The following is a 16,538-nucleotide window of genomic DNA, read 5'->3' on the forward strand; positions in this document are numbered from 1 at the left end:
AAATGTTGTGAGCTTTTTTAACAGACAAATGGATGCCCTGATAGGAAAATGTTTTTTTAAGTAAATGTCACAAAACATGCACAAAATCATCTAAAAACAGAATATATTAAATTTACACGTGTTGGTTCGTATTCACGTGTTTAGTCCATCCAGCTGTCACAAACGTAGTCTACAAACTCATTCATTTCCCACCTGTGGCCTGGTTCTTTCTCATTCACACTGGGAATGGTTCGGGTTTTTGCGATCGTGACCAGGATTTCGTTCTTTATTGGACGATAGAATAGGGATCTATCCATAAAGAGGTGCTTGAAAGTTCTTTGTTTGAATGAGAGGACAGCTGACGGCAGCGTGGTCCACAGAACTGGACGCGGTGAGGGTGGAGCTGGAGTTCATCCAACTGCAGGACAAGAGACGCTCACTGGAGGGGCAGCTGAATGGTCCTGGGGACCTGCCAGTAGGGCTGTGTGAGACAGGAAGGGGTTGTAGCAAGTGAACTTTCAAAATAAGAGCAAGGGGTTTGTCTTGTTGGCACTTCTCTCAGATAGATGAAAAATGCTCAAATGCATGCTGCAGCCAGCCCAGCTAAAGTGTGTGGGAAACACTGTGAATAATAATAATAATAATAATACATTTTATTTAAAAGCGCCTTTCAAAACACTCAAGGTCACTGTACACAGTAGAATAAAAGCAAGAAGTTTACAGAATCATAAAAGCATAAGACATAAACAAATAAAATAGCAGAGTGGAGAGATTATGTGGGATAAGCTATTTTGTACAAGTGGGTTTTGAGTTTGGACTTTGGAATTCCAGAGTCGTGGAGCAGCTGAAAGCCCTGCTCCCCATGGTGGCAAGACGGGGGGAAGGGACGGCGAGAGAAAGGGAAGAAGCAGATCTGAGACAACGAGATGGGGCGGTGATCTTAACCAGATCAGAGAGATATGGAGGAGAGAGATGATGAAAGACTGGAACTGTTCTTACAGATTATTATTAGTTAAATGTGAGTGGAGTTGTGTGGCAACTATTTTCTCAAGAAGTTTTGAAAGAATCAGAATCAGAAAGGGTTTATTGCCAAATGTTGAGCAGGTTTACAACATTAGGAAATTGCTGCAGTGCTTCAGTGCAAACATACTGTCATAAATAGCACTTAAATAGACATGAAAAAATAAAAGTAGGAATAAGAATTAAAAGTGCTACGTAGAAAGATATGTGCATGAGATATACATGAGATATATACATGAGAATAAGAATTAAAAGTGCTACGTAGAAAGATATGTGCATGAGATATACATGAGATATATACATGAGAATAAGAATTAAAAGTGCTACGTAGAAAGATATATACATGAGTGCAGGTGGTGATCAGTGCCAAACATGGAATGATGCAGTGACACAGCGTAGGGTCATGTGTTAGTGGTGGGAACAGTCATACGGTTATTGTTCATGTGTCCAACAGCAGAGGGGAAGAAACTGTTCTTATGGCGAGAGGTTCTGGTGCGAATGGACCGGAGCCTCCTGCCTGAGGGGAGCAGGTCAAACAGACTGTGTCCAGGGTGAGAAGGGTCAGCTGAGATCCGAGCTGCACGCCGCAATGTCCTGGAGGTGTACAGGTCCTGCAAAGATGGGAGTCTGCAGCCAATCACCTTCTCAGCAGAGCGCACAACACGCTGCAGTCTCTGTTTGTCCCTGATAGTGGCTCCAGCGTACCACACAGTGATGGAGGAGGTGAGGATGGACTCGATGATTGCAGTGTAGAACTGCATCATCGTCCGTGTTGGCAGGTTGAATTTCTTCAGCTGCCTCAGGAAGTACATCCTCTGCTGGGCTTTCTTGATGACGGAGGTGATGGTGGGCTCCCACTTCAGGTCCTGGGTGATGGTGGTACCCAGGAAGCGGAATGAGTCCACAGAGGTGATGGGGGTGTCAGTCAGGATGATGGGGGGGAGTGGGGCTGTGTGCTTCCTGAAGTCCACAATAATCTCCACTGTCTTCTGGGCATTCAGCACCAGGTTGTTGTGGCTGCACCAGGACACCAGACGTTCAACCTCCCTCCTGTAGGCAGACTCATCCCCGTCCGAGATGAGCCCAATAACGGTGGTGTCATCTGCAAACTTGATTAGCTTGACAGACTGGTGGGTGGAGGTGCAGCAGTTGGTGTACAGGGAGAAGAGCAGAGGAGAAAGAACACAGCCCTGAGGGGAGCCGGTGCTGATGGTCCGGGAGTCCGAGACATTCTTTCCCAGCCTCACATGCTGCTTCCTGTCCGTCAGGAAGTCAGTGATCCACCGGCAGATGGGATCAGGCACATTCATCTGGGAAAGCTTGTCTCGGAGATGGTCTGGAAGGATGGTGTTGAAGGCAGAGCTGAAGTCCACAAACAGGATCCTGGCGTAGGTTCCTGGGGAGTCCAGATGCTGCAGGATGAAGTGTAGGGCCATGTTGATGGCGTCGTCTACAGACCTGTTGGCTCTATATGCAAACTGCAGGGGGTCCAGGAGGGGGGCCGTGAGGGTCTTGAGATGGGAGAGAACTAGGCGCTCAAATGACTTCATGACCACAGATGTCAGAGCCACGGGTCTGTAGTCATTTAGTCCAGTGATCCTAGGTTTCTTGGGGACAGGGATTATGGTAGAGGACTTGAAGCAGGCAGGCACATGACATGCCTGCAGTGAGGAGTTGAAAATGCCAGAAAACACTGGGGCCAGCTCGTTTGCACAGTGTCTGAGGGTGGCAGGAGACACGCCGTCTGGGCCGGGAGCTTTCCGAGCATTCAGGTTCTTAAACTGCTTCCTCACATCTGCTTCATGAATATGAAGAATTGTGGTGGGAGGAGGTGGTGTGAAATCCTCTTTTGTGTGGGGTGAGGAGGGGGGTGTTGTAGGTGAACGGTTTGAAGGTGGTGATGGCTCTATGGAGGGGGGAGAGGTGGGGGAATGAGTGTCCAAAGTGTCTCTATTGTTGGGGCCGTTGGAGGTGTGAAGGCTGCCTGATGGCTCGTCAAAACGGCAGTAAAAGTCGTTAAGGGTGTTGGCCAAGAGCAAGTCGTCAGTGGAGTGGGGGGTTTTAGGCTTGTAGTTGGTGATATTCCTAAAACCTTTCCACACAGAGGCCGAGTCATTCTCTGAGATCTGCTGCTGCATCTTCTCAGAGTGCTGATGTTTAGCAATGTCCACTTCTTTAGTGAACCTGTACTTGGCCTCTCTGTAGCAGTCCCTGTCTCCGCTTCTGAACGCCTTTCTCTTTTCCAGCCACAGCTTTTTGAGTTTAGGAGTAAACCAGGGTTTGTCATTGTTATAACTCACCCTGGTGCGTGATGGCACAATGCTGTCCTCACAGAAGTGGATATAGGAGGTGACAGTGTCCGTAAACTCGTCCAAGCTGTTAGAAGCAGCCTTCAATGTGTCCCAGTCTGTAGACTCCAAACACGTGCGAAGCTCCTCCACAGCCTCGTTGCTCCACAGTTTTTTAGTCCTCACGACAGGTTTGGAGAGCTTCAGCCTCTGTCTGTACGCGGGGATTAGGTGGATCATGACGTGGTCAGAAAGTCCGAGTGAAGCGCGGGGCACCGCGCGATAGGCCCCGCTGATCGTGCTGTAACAGCGGTCTAATGTCCTCTCCTCTCTGGTCGGGCATTTAATATACTGCTTATATTTGGGAAGCTCATGGCTCAGATTGGCTTTGTTAAAGTCCCCAAGAGCAATGATGAGAGAGGTAGACTGGTAGATTGGTAGATTCGAAATAGGCCGAAAATTCTCAAAATTATTGGGATCTAGACCAGTTTTTTTCAATATTGGGTGATGGCAGCAATTTTGAGGGAAGCAGGAACAGTTCCAGTGGTAAGTGAAGAGCAGATGATAGCAGATATGAGGGGAAGCAGAGAGGGTAGACATGCCTTAACCAAAACTGTAGGAATGGGGTCTCGCTGACAAGTAGAAGGTTTTGACTTACAGATGAAATCTGAAATATCAGTAACCGAGGGGAGCTGGAAAGCAGAAAAACAGTGTGATGGGAGATGAATTACACAGAAACCAGTTCTTGGTGTAATTTGTGAATTTTCTCGATGAAAAATAACATTAAAGAATCACAAAAGGAGGACGAGTAAAGATGAGCAGGTAAAGAATCTGGTGACCTGAAAGAAGAGTTGAACAGTGAAAACAGTATCTTGGTTGAGTCGTCTTTTGAACAGATAATGGTGGAGTAGTAAGCAGATTTTGTCTGATTAATACATTCCTTGTAATACATAATATGATTATTAAACATTTCCTTGTGGATATTCAGACCAGTTTTCTTATAAAGGCGTTCAAGTCGTCGTCCTTTTGCTTTCAGGAGCCTGAGTTCAGCTGTGAACCAGGGTGCTGACTGAGAGAATGATACAGGTTTGGTTTGAGTGGAGCAACAGAGCTTAGACTATTGAGACTAGAGTTATAATAGGAAACAAGTCCTCTTGGGTGAGCAGGTTATGAAAATGCAAATGACCAGAGAAAGCAAAAGAAATGGTACGAAGGGTCTTGGTTATAGAAAAGGTCATTTTGATATTGAAAGAAAGTGGTCAGAAATTAGCAGTTCATCAGCTTTGCAGTTTAAAGGAGTAAGTCCAGAGCAACAAACTAGGTCCAAAGTATGGCCCTTAGTATGAGTAGGAAAGTTAATGTGTTGTTTAAAGCCAATACTATCGAGGCAGGATGAGAAGTCTTTGGTGAGAGGATGATCACTGTTATCCATATGAATATTTAAGTCTCCCAGGAGTTTTATATTAGGGGAAACAGTAGTTATGTGAGTCGGCAGATCAACAAAGTAACTTATGAAGACAGAATTAGACTTTGGAGGGCGGTAAATAACAGCCATGACAGTTGGAACAGGTTCTGAGAGTTGACAAACAATGGATTCAAAGGAACTGTAGACATGTACAGACAACAGTGTGACTTTCCAGTTCTCGCGATAGATTACCGCGAGACCTCCACCACGGCCGGACTTACGAGGTTGGCAGGTGTAGACAAACCCCGGGGGGGTGCAGTCGTTGAGCGGCGAAAAGTCCTTGGGCTGTTGCCATGTCTCGGTCAAACTGAAAAAGTCAAACTTACGATCTGTGAGGAGATCCCGAATTAAATGACCCTTGCTCGTAAGCGAGCGGATGTTAAGGAGGCCGAAGTTGACATCGGTGTTGTCAGACTGGACAGAGGTGTTAGCCGACTGTGAAGAGTAAATGTGGGGTATTTTTGTGTGCAACCATGTGAAATGCAACCAAGTAAAAATATCTTGCTGGTCAGGATTATGTCTCATTTCATTTATGGAACTGCTGTAACTATAACGGTGCATCATTTTACTTACTGGACTGTTTTTCTTAAGCTGCACTTTGTTTGAAAGACGGTCTAAAAAAGTCTGCAAACTGCTCGACTGGCTGTGAAATGTACAATGAAGAAACAGATCCGGCGAGGATGAGAGACATGTCTCTGAAATTAAAATCAGAGATGGCGCGTCAACCCGAGCGGTGGAAACAGGCTCACTAACCTTGCTGCGTTTCAGTTTCCTGCTGTAATGGAGGGTTAGTACTGCAACGTTGTAATCAACAAAAAGCGGAGTCAGAAACATGTGATGATGTGCACAATGCTGTTACTCTGTGTCTACATGCATCTCAGGGTTGAGCACAGCTAGATTGATTTTTCCCCCCGCACTCTGGCTGCTATCGACTAAGTGCATCTTAACGATCCACTCGTATAACAGCACATACTGTACGCTGCCTCCTCCCTCTCAGTGTGTATGTGTGTGGTGCACTGGGTGTGGTTGCAGGAAGCCCTGTGAGGGTGGCGACGGAAGCTCCACTGGTGCAAACTGTGGACCAGACACACACACAGCTGTGCATATATATATCTGAGTCAGTGTGTGTGTGTGGGGGGGGGCTGAACAACAATTAAATATTTCATTGCGTACGTTATTGAGCGACTGCTGCAGAGAGGGAGGGAATGGCGGGGTGAAAGAGGTGGTGCGTCTGTATTTGACATCTGTATCAGCACCACGAGTGGAATTACTTGCCTAACAAGTGAAAGATCCCTGATTCAATACCAAGAGGAGACACAAACCCCTGTCTAAGGGATGGAGGGATAGATGAAGGAAAGGACAGGGCGATGCTGATGGAGGAGGTGGTGGAGGAGGGTTGCAACAGAGTGGATGGGAAGGGCAAGAGAGAGACAAGATTGCATTCCCTGGAAATGAGGATGGTCACCATGGCAACTGCAGCTGAGAGTCACATGATGCGGAGGAGTGAAAGAGAGAGAGATGGATAAGAGAGTGCAAAAAAAAAGGAGGCAGAGGGCGGGGCTTTTAGCTCTGCCAGCAGACGACAAAGGAGGAGAGGGAGGAAATACAGACGGTGGAGGGATGGACTGCAGGAGGTGTGAAGGAAAGAGAGGTAGTGGTACGAGTGTGGCCATCTGATTTATTTGTAGTCCGCCGGATTACAGTGACGTCATGTGTGTCTTGTCCGAGAAGAGGAACGATAAAGGTTACTCCGAGAGGGGAGACGAAGAAGGATGAGGAAGATGAAGAGGGAAGTCCAGTCCCAAAATAGAAGAGAAACAGGAGCAGATCATAATCAAAGACTTGTTCCGTCTGAAGTCAAACACAAGCACCCGTGTACAAGTTGAATGACTAATTCTTTTATTCGTATATGAGAACTTATTGTTCTGTTTTTTTGTACATTTCACCTTCGTAAGGTTTTGAAATTGCGGTGCTGACTGAGAAATCATATTTTCACCATCGTCGTGGTGTGAACATGTGTGCACAGCATGGTTTGTAATTTAAATGCAACGTTATTTTATTCACATTGGCCGCGTCTCCACAAGCAGTATTCAAGCACTGACTCTGTGCATGTTTGAAATAGTTTGTTTCATTTCTGTATTCACTGGGTTCATGATCCAGCGTTTTGGGTTCTTTCTTAAATGTGTTAGATTAAAGCAGAAAGCCGCTAATCTGCACACTTCCATATTCGTCAAGTCATATCATCGTAGTATTGCTGAATTCAGTTCAGTTCAATTGTATTTATATAGCGCAAAATCACAACAACAGTCACCTCAGGGTGCTTTATATTGTAAGGTAGACCCTACAATAATACATATAGAGAAAAACCCAACAATCATATGACCCCCTTTGAGCAAGCACTTTGGTGACAGTGGGAAGGAAAAACTCCCTTTTAACAGGAAGAAACCTCCAGCAGAACCAGGCTCAGGGAGGGGCGGGGCCATCTGCTGTGATTGGTTGTGATTGGTTGGGGTGAGAGAAGGAAGACAGGATAAAGACATGCTGTGGAAGAGAGACAGAGATTAATAACAGATATGATTCAGTGCAGAGAGGTCTGTTAGCACATAGTGAGTGAAGAAGGTGACCGAAGAAGAGATGCATAGTAACAGATCTGTACATAGTGTGGTAAGAAAAGATACATCTACTTTAAGCTGACTTCTTAAACAGAATACAAACAAGAAGGTCAGAAGTGCTCCCATGTTGCATTTACATGTAAAAATAAAAAGGTTATTCTGAGCTTTCTGCAGCAATATTACCTCATTAGGTCAGGAGACTGAAAAACATTTAGTACAACAGCATCTGCTGGGCACATGTCATTACTTGGCTATGACGATACTTTAGGCAAGTTCGAAATAGGTAGTCATGCAAAGGTACATGTAATCCCTCAGGACAGAATAATGTGACTTTTTAACTAACGACTGTGCATGAAGTCAAAAACAAAATCATGCAAAGCTGCATCTCTTATATGCAAAGTAAAACAAAGTGTTTGTTCGTGCGTTTGCTGGTGAGGCCAGTTTTAAAATTCACATTTGTGTGCATGTGAATGTTTTCAGTGGTATTACTACCAACATGCTTTCATACTGTAGTATTTTGTCATTTATGTGGGCAAAGTTTGAGTTGAGCATAAACACGACTTCATAGGAAAATAAGCATTTCCACTGTGCTCGCCTGAAACCATTGACAGAAAACACACGCACGCACACACACACACAGACACACACACACGCATGCACACACACACGCACACACACACACAGACACGCACACACGCACTCACACACATGCACACACAAACACGCACACACGTGCACACACACACACACACACACACACACACACACACACACACACACACACACACACATACAGAGAAACTGGGACCAGTTGTATCCATTCACACGCAGGTGCCCAGATGTATACACACTCCTTCTCGCTCTCTGTCCATATCAGGCATTATGTGGCTGCTGACGATGAGAACAGAGCATCAGTAGCAAAAAGGAAGTTGGAGCAGAGACCAGCTCTGTGCTGAAACACGTTCAGATCAAATAAAATCCCGCTGAGTGGGATTGGTTCACAGTAGAGGACGACACAGCTTCAGGTTAACGGTTTAGAGAGAGCTCGTTCAGCGTGTCACGCTGTCACGGCCAGCCGAAGAGCAGACTTGGGTTTAAATGTGGCTCACGGACATTGTTACTGCCGACGCTGTGTTTGGGTCAGAGGGTCACGGGGAAATGTCTTGCTCCTCTCGTTTTCATTTCTCACAAAATGTTCAGAGTCACACACACTGAAGATTATACAGTTAGATAATTATTGTAATAATTACATTCATAATACATTAATGTAATTGATATTCTCATATCCTGTAAGTCGTGTTTAGGTCCTGTTTCTGACACCGTGACCGGAAGAGAATTAGACATAAAGGTGTTTATTTTTGCCACCCAGTCAATTAAATTTAGCAGTCATATAAAGACTTGCTGAATTACACCAGTCCAGTCTGAGCTGCACTGTTGTGATTCACTGTTATCCCGTTTTAAGCCTTCGATTGATCCAAAATGCTACAGCAGTAATACTGATCACGACTCCAAAGAGAGACCATTTTTCTTCCATGTTAGCTTTTCTTTATTGAATCCAAACTTAAAATCCTTCTTCTCACTTACAAGGTCTTGAATAATCAGGCCATCTTATCTTAAAGCCCTCGTAGTACCACATCACCTCAGAAAGAGCGCTTCCCTCTCAGACCGCGGGCTTATTTGTGGTTCTTAGGGTATTTAAAAGTAGAATAGCAGGCAGAGCGTTCAGCTGTCAGGCCCCTCCCTCTTCTGTGGTCAAGGGAAAGGACAACTGGTGACGGGGGTCACAGGCTCCCAAGGCTCAGTGATGCGTGCAGTAAGGGAAGGCCCATGTGGTCTAATATCACGCAGTAGCTACTGTAGGTCAGCACACACAGGACTAAGCAGCTCCAGAGCAGTTAGACAGCCCGTGTTGACCTCTAACCTTTGCTGTAAGCAGATACAGTAAGCACATGAAGGTCAGCACTGGACAGCAGAGTAATGAAAGAATGGGCCCATTTACTTAATGATACAGGTCACGTGAGACACATTATTTATTATTATGTAAAGTAAAGTTCAGGACGTGCCGAGGTGCAGTGGACTGCTTACTTGCAAAATATGGATACCTGTGCTCAGCCATGGAAACACATGCATGAAGCTGCAGGCACACTGTGTTTGTGCTGACATGCCACAGGAACTTTGTGACAGTGGACGACCCACTGTGGCCGAGATGCTGTGGTTCCTAAAAGTGTCCACTTGGCAGTAATAGCACTTTGAGTTGCTCACATATCACGAACGACATTTTACAGACTGACTGACACAATGCTGGCGTCCTGTTAAGTCACCACATGTGAATTACTTCAGTCTGTAACGAGCTGAGTTTGATACACTTGTGAGTGAAAACACCTGAATTTAAAGATTATCCATATATTATATTTCATATCTTATTATCCTCAGATGTTTTTACATGTCATGGAGTTTTGTGCAGGGTTCATCGATATCTGGGTCTGTGGTGTAACTTAGAACAAGCAGACTCGACGGCCACGTCCTGTTTAAAAGACTAGTTTTAAACAGGACGTGTGTGTGTGGTCAGTGGAGGAAGGAACAGAAGTGGTGGTTGATGGGTGGGGGGAGGGGCTTTCTTCACAGTCCTTAATAAATGGCAAAGGGCAGAATAGGTGATGTTTGGTGTAAGTCTTGAAATGGAGTGGACTGGCTGATGATAGGTTCATTATTGCACACTTCAGCCATGACATTATGACGCACACATGAACACAGATGGGCGGAGCAGATGTATGTGGGTTGCACTGGGTGGGCGTACTGATGTAGTAGCAGGGGATGATTTGGCTGTAGATGAAAGGCAGTAAGTGAGCAGTGAAAGGCCAACAGTAAGTGCTGAACTGTGCTGATTGGCTATTGAATGCTGGGACATGGTAACAAGATTGAGATACAGGCCGTTGGGGGAATGATCACGGTGATGATGATGGCAGCATTGATTGCCTATTCATTGACTAGGTGGGGATTTACAGCAGGTAAATAGATAAAAAGACACACACACATGCATTTGGAGTAAAGTAACCCAAACTACCCGAGTGCATAAGAAGCAATTTCATCAACTGTCATTAACTGGAGAAAAAAGTAGCTAAAATCCCCAACGTGTGTGTGTGTGTGTGTGTGTGTGTGTGTGTGTGTGTGTGTGTGTGTGTGTGTGTGTGTGTGTCTGTACACATCCAACAGAGTTCAGAGAGTGTAAAGGTCACTGTGTCCTTCAGACTGTAGCCATGTCCCTGTTTGAACAAAGGACGCTGTAGAAGTATGACTCATTCCTCGAGTGCGTGTTATGACTAAGCTGGTTTTCTACAGCTCACCGTAGTAATACGAGGAATCCATGTTTGCTGCCTGGAAGAAGCTGAAAGATAAATATGTATGTAACATGTCGAACAGTTCATCTGAATTTTCTGGATACCTGAGAAAATTCAAATCAAATCAATGATTATTAGATGTGTTTGGTCTCCGCCCACCCCACCACTATGGTCACTGCCTACTTTGATGCAGAGCGTCTGAGCTTTGATGACAGCTACAAGACTGAAACACAGAGTGAGCATCAGGCAAAACTCTAACATTATGAACTGAACTGCTGAGCATTTTAAGCTCATGTTTATGTAAAAATACTGAAGCTAACAGACGCAGGAAGTTTATTTTACATCCCTGCCTGGTGGGTTCTGGCTAAGAGCATAAAGTAGAAGCAAAGCATCGCTGCAAATAAGCTACATCATCAAGGTTTAGGGTTAATAACATCACACGCACCTGAGTGTGTGTTTGTGTTTATGCACATCATATTTCCTCAAAGCATGCAGTACATAGAAACAAACCAGCACAAATCTGTAGAGTAGAAACACGCTTGTCATGTGCACGCTCTGTGGTGACAGAAATAACACGGTGCAGAGACTAGAGCAGGTCGTGTCCATGTCATGAAGGTGGGAAGAAGTTTATTAAAGAAAAGCTTTAAGGAGAGAAGAGCTGCCACAGAGTGACGGAGCAACAATAAAGGAGTGAAGAAACTGAAGTGAGGATGCGTCGCTATTACCTACTGTACACAAACAGCTGCCAGAGCGTTCACACAGTTCAATGAGTGATTTTTGCAGCCTGATAAATCTGACTGATTTACAAAGTTGTAGTTGGACCCAACATGTAACCACCCTTCTGTAAGTAACTGGTCAGCACATTCACTCGGTTGTTTTGTGAGGCTGTTAAAATAGTAGTAAAACACATCTCCTGTTTTACTTTCTGACTAAACGGTGAAAACCCAGCAGTTCCATCATTATACAGTCTGCCTCAGCTGCTAGGCTCTCTGACCACAACTACACCACACCTTTCAAATTCAGCCGCTGTGGGCCGAGGTCGTCTCACGTTGAGTCAGCACGATGGACAGCTCTCATAAAAGTCCAAATGAACCTTATATGAATGGTTAAAGACATTGTAGATCTAAAAGTGTACATCCAGGTCAGTGTGATCTTAAGATTTCTTTAGTTTTAAAGAGTGAGTGAGAGATTACGGTTTACAGTGACTCAGAGACAGAAAACAGAAAAAGAAGAGAGTGTAAGAAATCAGAAGAATGTAGGATTAAAGTATTAAGGAGGAGGAAATGTCCCTTCCTTTGTCTGTATCTGTTTAATTTGGGAAGTGTTAACTTCACTCTGAAGGGACGAACGTGAACTCATCCAGTAAATGAAGTGCGTCTGTTTTCAGGCTGCACTATAGACCTGCGTGACCGTCAGTGTAATATCCATGAGTTTGATTCATGTCTGCACTCAGATGATCGTGTGTTTGTAGGGAGTTTGAAATTCAAGTAGCTCATGTTTCCAGCTGTTGTGATCTGTTAGTCACATCTGTCTGAGTCTAGAGAAGAACAGCTTTAAAAACTGGTGACGTAATGTTCCAGCGATCGAAGGATGCTTGTAGATGAAGTGATAACTCGGTACTCAGCTGCACTCATATTTTATTTTTCATTGTTGAATGTTTGATTTTCCTCACTGTGGGGACAGTGACTCGTAGATATCACAGAATATACGTATCTAAAGCTCGCTGACGCAGAGATCACCGAGCCACGGCGATTTTGATTAACTCAGCTTTGTTTGTTGATGAATATGTTGCCACTTTTACTGTTGCATCACCAGCTCAAGAACAATGAGCCTGTTTAGAGCTTTCTAGAAACGATGACGTCGTGCTGTAGGTATGGACTTTGGCAGCAGGCGAGGGAGGATTTCAACATGTGCAAAATACCAAATGGTCTGCAAAATGTAACAAAGTGCAGCAAATGAAACGTGACGGTAACAGATCAGAGCTCAGTTTATCTGAACAAAGTCGACGTCCATCAAATATTTCAATTTCATTCATTTGCATTTCACCTTTAACCTTCATCATCATTCAGCAAATATGAATTTATCACCCAATCAGGTTATTGTTTAGGACAGCAATGTGTGTCTGCGCGTGTGTGTGTTGAAGACAAAAAGACATTCATTACAGCAGTCACTCTGTTACAATTACACGGTGCACACTGGCTTCTTTTGGAGGAGGAGTCCAAAGGTCAGGGCTTGGGCGTCCTGGCACAACGATCATGTAAGTGCAGAGAAAAGAAATCAATAATGAAAGAGCGAAGGCCGGGAGGGGGCTGGGATCAAACGCTGTGGATCTCCGAGCTGCTTTACTCTGAGCTTATTTGCAAGCTGAAATAAAGTTTGGGTATAACCCAAAGCTAGGAGCGCGGTGCTGACATTTGTAATCACATGCCCCAAACAGCGACTCCTCTTCAGCTGTATCAGTTACCAGGAGCTGATGTAGCTGCCGCCTTTGTCCAGGAGGCAGCCAGTGGAGATCAGCTGGCTCTGCCCCTGAAGGAAGAAGATCACAGCTGCACGACAACAACCGCCTCTTTGGGCCTCTGCAGCTAAAAACAAACAGGCTAAAAAAGCTCTGTCCCTCCCAGCTGCTCTGAAATGTTGAAAGAGGTCTTTTTTGTTCGTGTTTGCTGTTATTAGCCAATAAAGTCCAAATGTCTGAAGTCGACTGTCTGTATGTTGTTGCAGCTTTGTGCTAATCTGGTTTTTACATCACTTCCTGTGGAAACATTGCACCAAGAGAAGAAATGGCTGTCACTCTGTTTTGTCTTCCTTCTTTTCATATTCTTGACATTTTTTTATTTCTGCTTTCCCTCTAATTAATCTAAGGAGCTTGGAAAGAAAAGCGTCTGGACTTCTTCGAGTTGCTTGAAGACGTTTCACCTCTCATCCGAGAAGCTTCTTCAGTTCTAAGGTCAAATGGTGGAGAGTCCCAGATTTAAACCCAGTGGGAGTTTCCCCCCACAGAGGGACAAAAGGACCCCCTGATGATCCTCTAATCACCTGAGCCAAGGTGTGAAACTGGGTGTGGGTCACAATCAGCCAGGGTTTCAGGTGAGCTCATTGTGAACCCTGGCCCCACTCTATCATGTGATTTCCTGAGGTCAGCTGGCCCAGGATGTGAGTGGGCGTTCAGGCGTCTGGGGAGGGATCTCAAAACTGGATTATAGATGGCAGACAGTTGGTGTCGTAAGCCCCGCCTCTGTTCAAAGATGGTCGCTCACAGTGGACATAGATGCTTCTTTCACTCCTCTTTCAAACCAGCTGTCCTCTCTGTCCAAAATGTGAACATTGGCATCCTCGAAAGAGTGACCTTTGACCTTTAGATGCAGATGAACTGCTGAGTCTTGTCCTGTGGAGGTGGCTCTTCTATGTTGTGCCATGTGCTTGTGAAGTGGCTGTTTGGTCTCTCCGATGTAGACCGATGTAGATCGGTTGGTTTACGACACCAACTCTCTGCCATCTATAATCCAGTTTTGAGATCCTTCCCAGACGCCTTAACGCCCACTCACATCCTGGGCCATCTGACCTCAGGAATTCGCATGACAGGGTGGGGCCAGGTTTCACAATGAGCTCACCTGAAACTCTGGCTGATTGGGACCCACACCCAGTTTCACACCTTGGCTCATGTGATTAGAGGATCATCAGGGGGTCCTTTTGTCCCTCTGTGGGGGGAAACTCCCACTAGGTTTAAATCTGGGACTCTCCACCATTTGACCTTAGAACTGAAGAAGCTTCTCGGATGAGAGGTGAAACGTCTTCAAGCAACTTAAAGAAGTCCAGACGCTTTCTTTGCAAGCTCCTTAGACTACGATGACCTGGATGACTGAGAACCTTCACAGACACCTTGCCCTCTAATGCTAATATTGGACACACACGTGTTACATGTGTACACATTTTGTGCTACGTCTGAAACTTTTACATTCTAAATATTTCTCACAAAGACGGTTTGATTACATTGTTTACACAGTGCTACACGGTTGTACTCCAGCGTCTCATAATCAGTATGATGCTCTTCTAATACCACAGCCTCTTCACTCCACTGACAGCGCTAACCTGGAGCTGCCTCCCTGCTGTGTTTTCTTTCAGGCGGATGCTAAGATGGTGTGCGATGTGGTCAGTCGTATGGAGGACACGGAGCCTTACTCTGCTGAGCTGCTCTCCGCCATGATGCGTCTGTGGTCTGACTCGGGCATCCAGGAGTGCTTCAGTCGCGCCCGAGAGTACCAGCTCAACGATTCAGCGCAGTAGTACGTCCATGTGCTTATTTCTGCGTGTTTTTGTTGTGAGGCTGGAAACATTACCAATATCAGTACTGAATCCATTATAACAAAAATAAAAACCTAAATCTGATCCAAAAGTTAGCTTAATGAGATCGCTTTGTGAATGAAGACTGTGCAGCAATCACTGACTGTTTAACAGACGTCACCCGATGACTGCACTCGTTGGCACAGTTGGCTGTAATTCTTTAGTTTTCGATGTCTATCTGCAAATACTTGCTAACTATGAGCCACAGACGGGAAAACAAGACATTCGAATGTTGTTTCAAAGGACACAAATTTGGCTCCATTTCCGGTTTGTGTCGCATTTTTCAGCGACATCTCGGAAAAGAGCAGCTGGCCTGTGTTTGTAGATAGCATCGTCACTTGCTTTCAAAACAAACAAAATTACAGCAGTGTGCTAGCAGCCAAAGCAATCACGAGGTTTTGCCAACTGGTTGGGGAACTGTGTGGTCTGTAGGTCAGTGCGACTTGGACCTCGTTTGCTTCATCTTACATTGACATCTTTATTTAATTACAGACATTTTTGAAGGATTACAAGCACATCCAACACGGCCGACAAGTTAATGTTTCCGTCAACTGTCTGCAAAACCTCAGCACCTGGGACGTTTCCGGCTAATGCTAATAGCTTATAGCTAGCTTGCATGGTTAACAACCTGAGAAGCGTGCTGCCTGCAGTTGACCGCTGAACACAAGTTGCTGCGTAACTTTGGACTAAAGAAAATCGCTTCAGACTTTAAGCAACAGACAGTAAACTTTAGCATTTTGTGAATTTCGAGGAAAAAACTAGAAATCCCGTTTGATAAGACTGTCGGCTCAGTAGGGGGAACCCTGAGTTTAAGCATGATTCCCATCCCTTTGGTGGCTGTAGACACAAAGTGTTTGTAGTGATACCCACAGATGCACCAAATCATCACAGCAAATATAGTTTTCTTTGTGTTTGCGTCAGCAGATCCCTGATTTACTGAGACCAGATGAATACATGAGTCATTAGTAGCTGCTACACTGCTTTAAACACAACACGTGAACTTAAACACATACGCACTACTGTTTATTCATGCAATCATACCCCGCCTATTACAGTCAATCGCCATTACTGGGTCTATCTTATGCTGAGTGCATGTGTAGGTAGGAAGAGAGAGAGAGTGAGTGGGTGGGGTAGAGAGGAAGAAGAAGCAGTCATTTCCCTCAAGTTCCGTGTTTGTCGTTTAATTGTGTTTCTTACATCCAGTAAAATTACAGCACGACATGAAAAAAAATGATCGTGGCAGAGGACTCAGTGAAAGTTACATGGATGTTATCATTTAAAGATACAGGCTGCGAGAGAAAAGGTAATAAAAGGTCATGTAAAGGACACAAGGCACGGCGAGAGAAATGGAGGAGGCAAAGTGAAGGACCCTTTGAAGGATTACAAACATACTCCTATCAGCATTTACATGTAATCAGTAACTTAAGTAACATCCACTGTGTGTGTGTGTGTGTGTGTGTGTGTGTGTGTGTGTAGTTTGTCTGTGCTAAAT

The 16,538-nt window shown here is 44.9% G+C and overlaps 1 protein-coding gene across 2 annotated transcripts in view; it reads left to right on the top strand.

The window, feature by feature from the left end:
• The window catches only part of LOC120735282 (guanine nucleotide-binding protein G(o) subunit alpha), a 98,446-nt gene that overhangs the window by 55,963 nt on the left and 25,945 nt on the right, over nt 1-16,538 (top strand). For both annotated transcript variants that reach the window (XM_040034579.1, XM_040034587.1), the window contains exon 4: nt 14,828-14,988. In XM_040034579.1, coding sequence (XP_039890513.1) covers nt 14,828-14,988 — 161 coding nt within the window. The remainder of the gene's footprint in view (nt 1-14,827; nt 14,989-16,538) is intronic.

Source organism: Simochromis diagramma, unplaced genomic scaffold (genome assembly GCF_900408965.1).
Source record: "Simochromis diagramma unplaced genomic scaffold, fSimDia1.1 OVJJ01000333.1, whole genome shotgun sequence".
NCBI classification, from domain to species: domain Eukaryota; kingdom Metazoa; phylum Chordata; class Actinopteri; order Cichliformes; family Cichlidae; genus Simochromis; species Simochromis diagramma.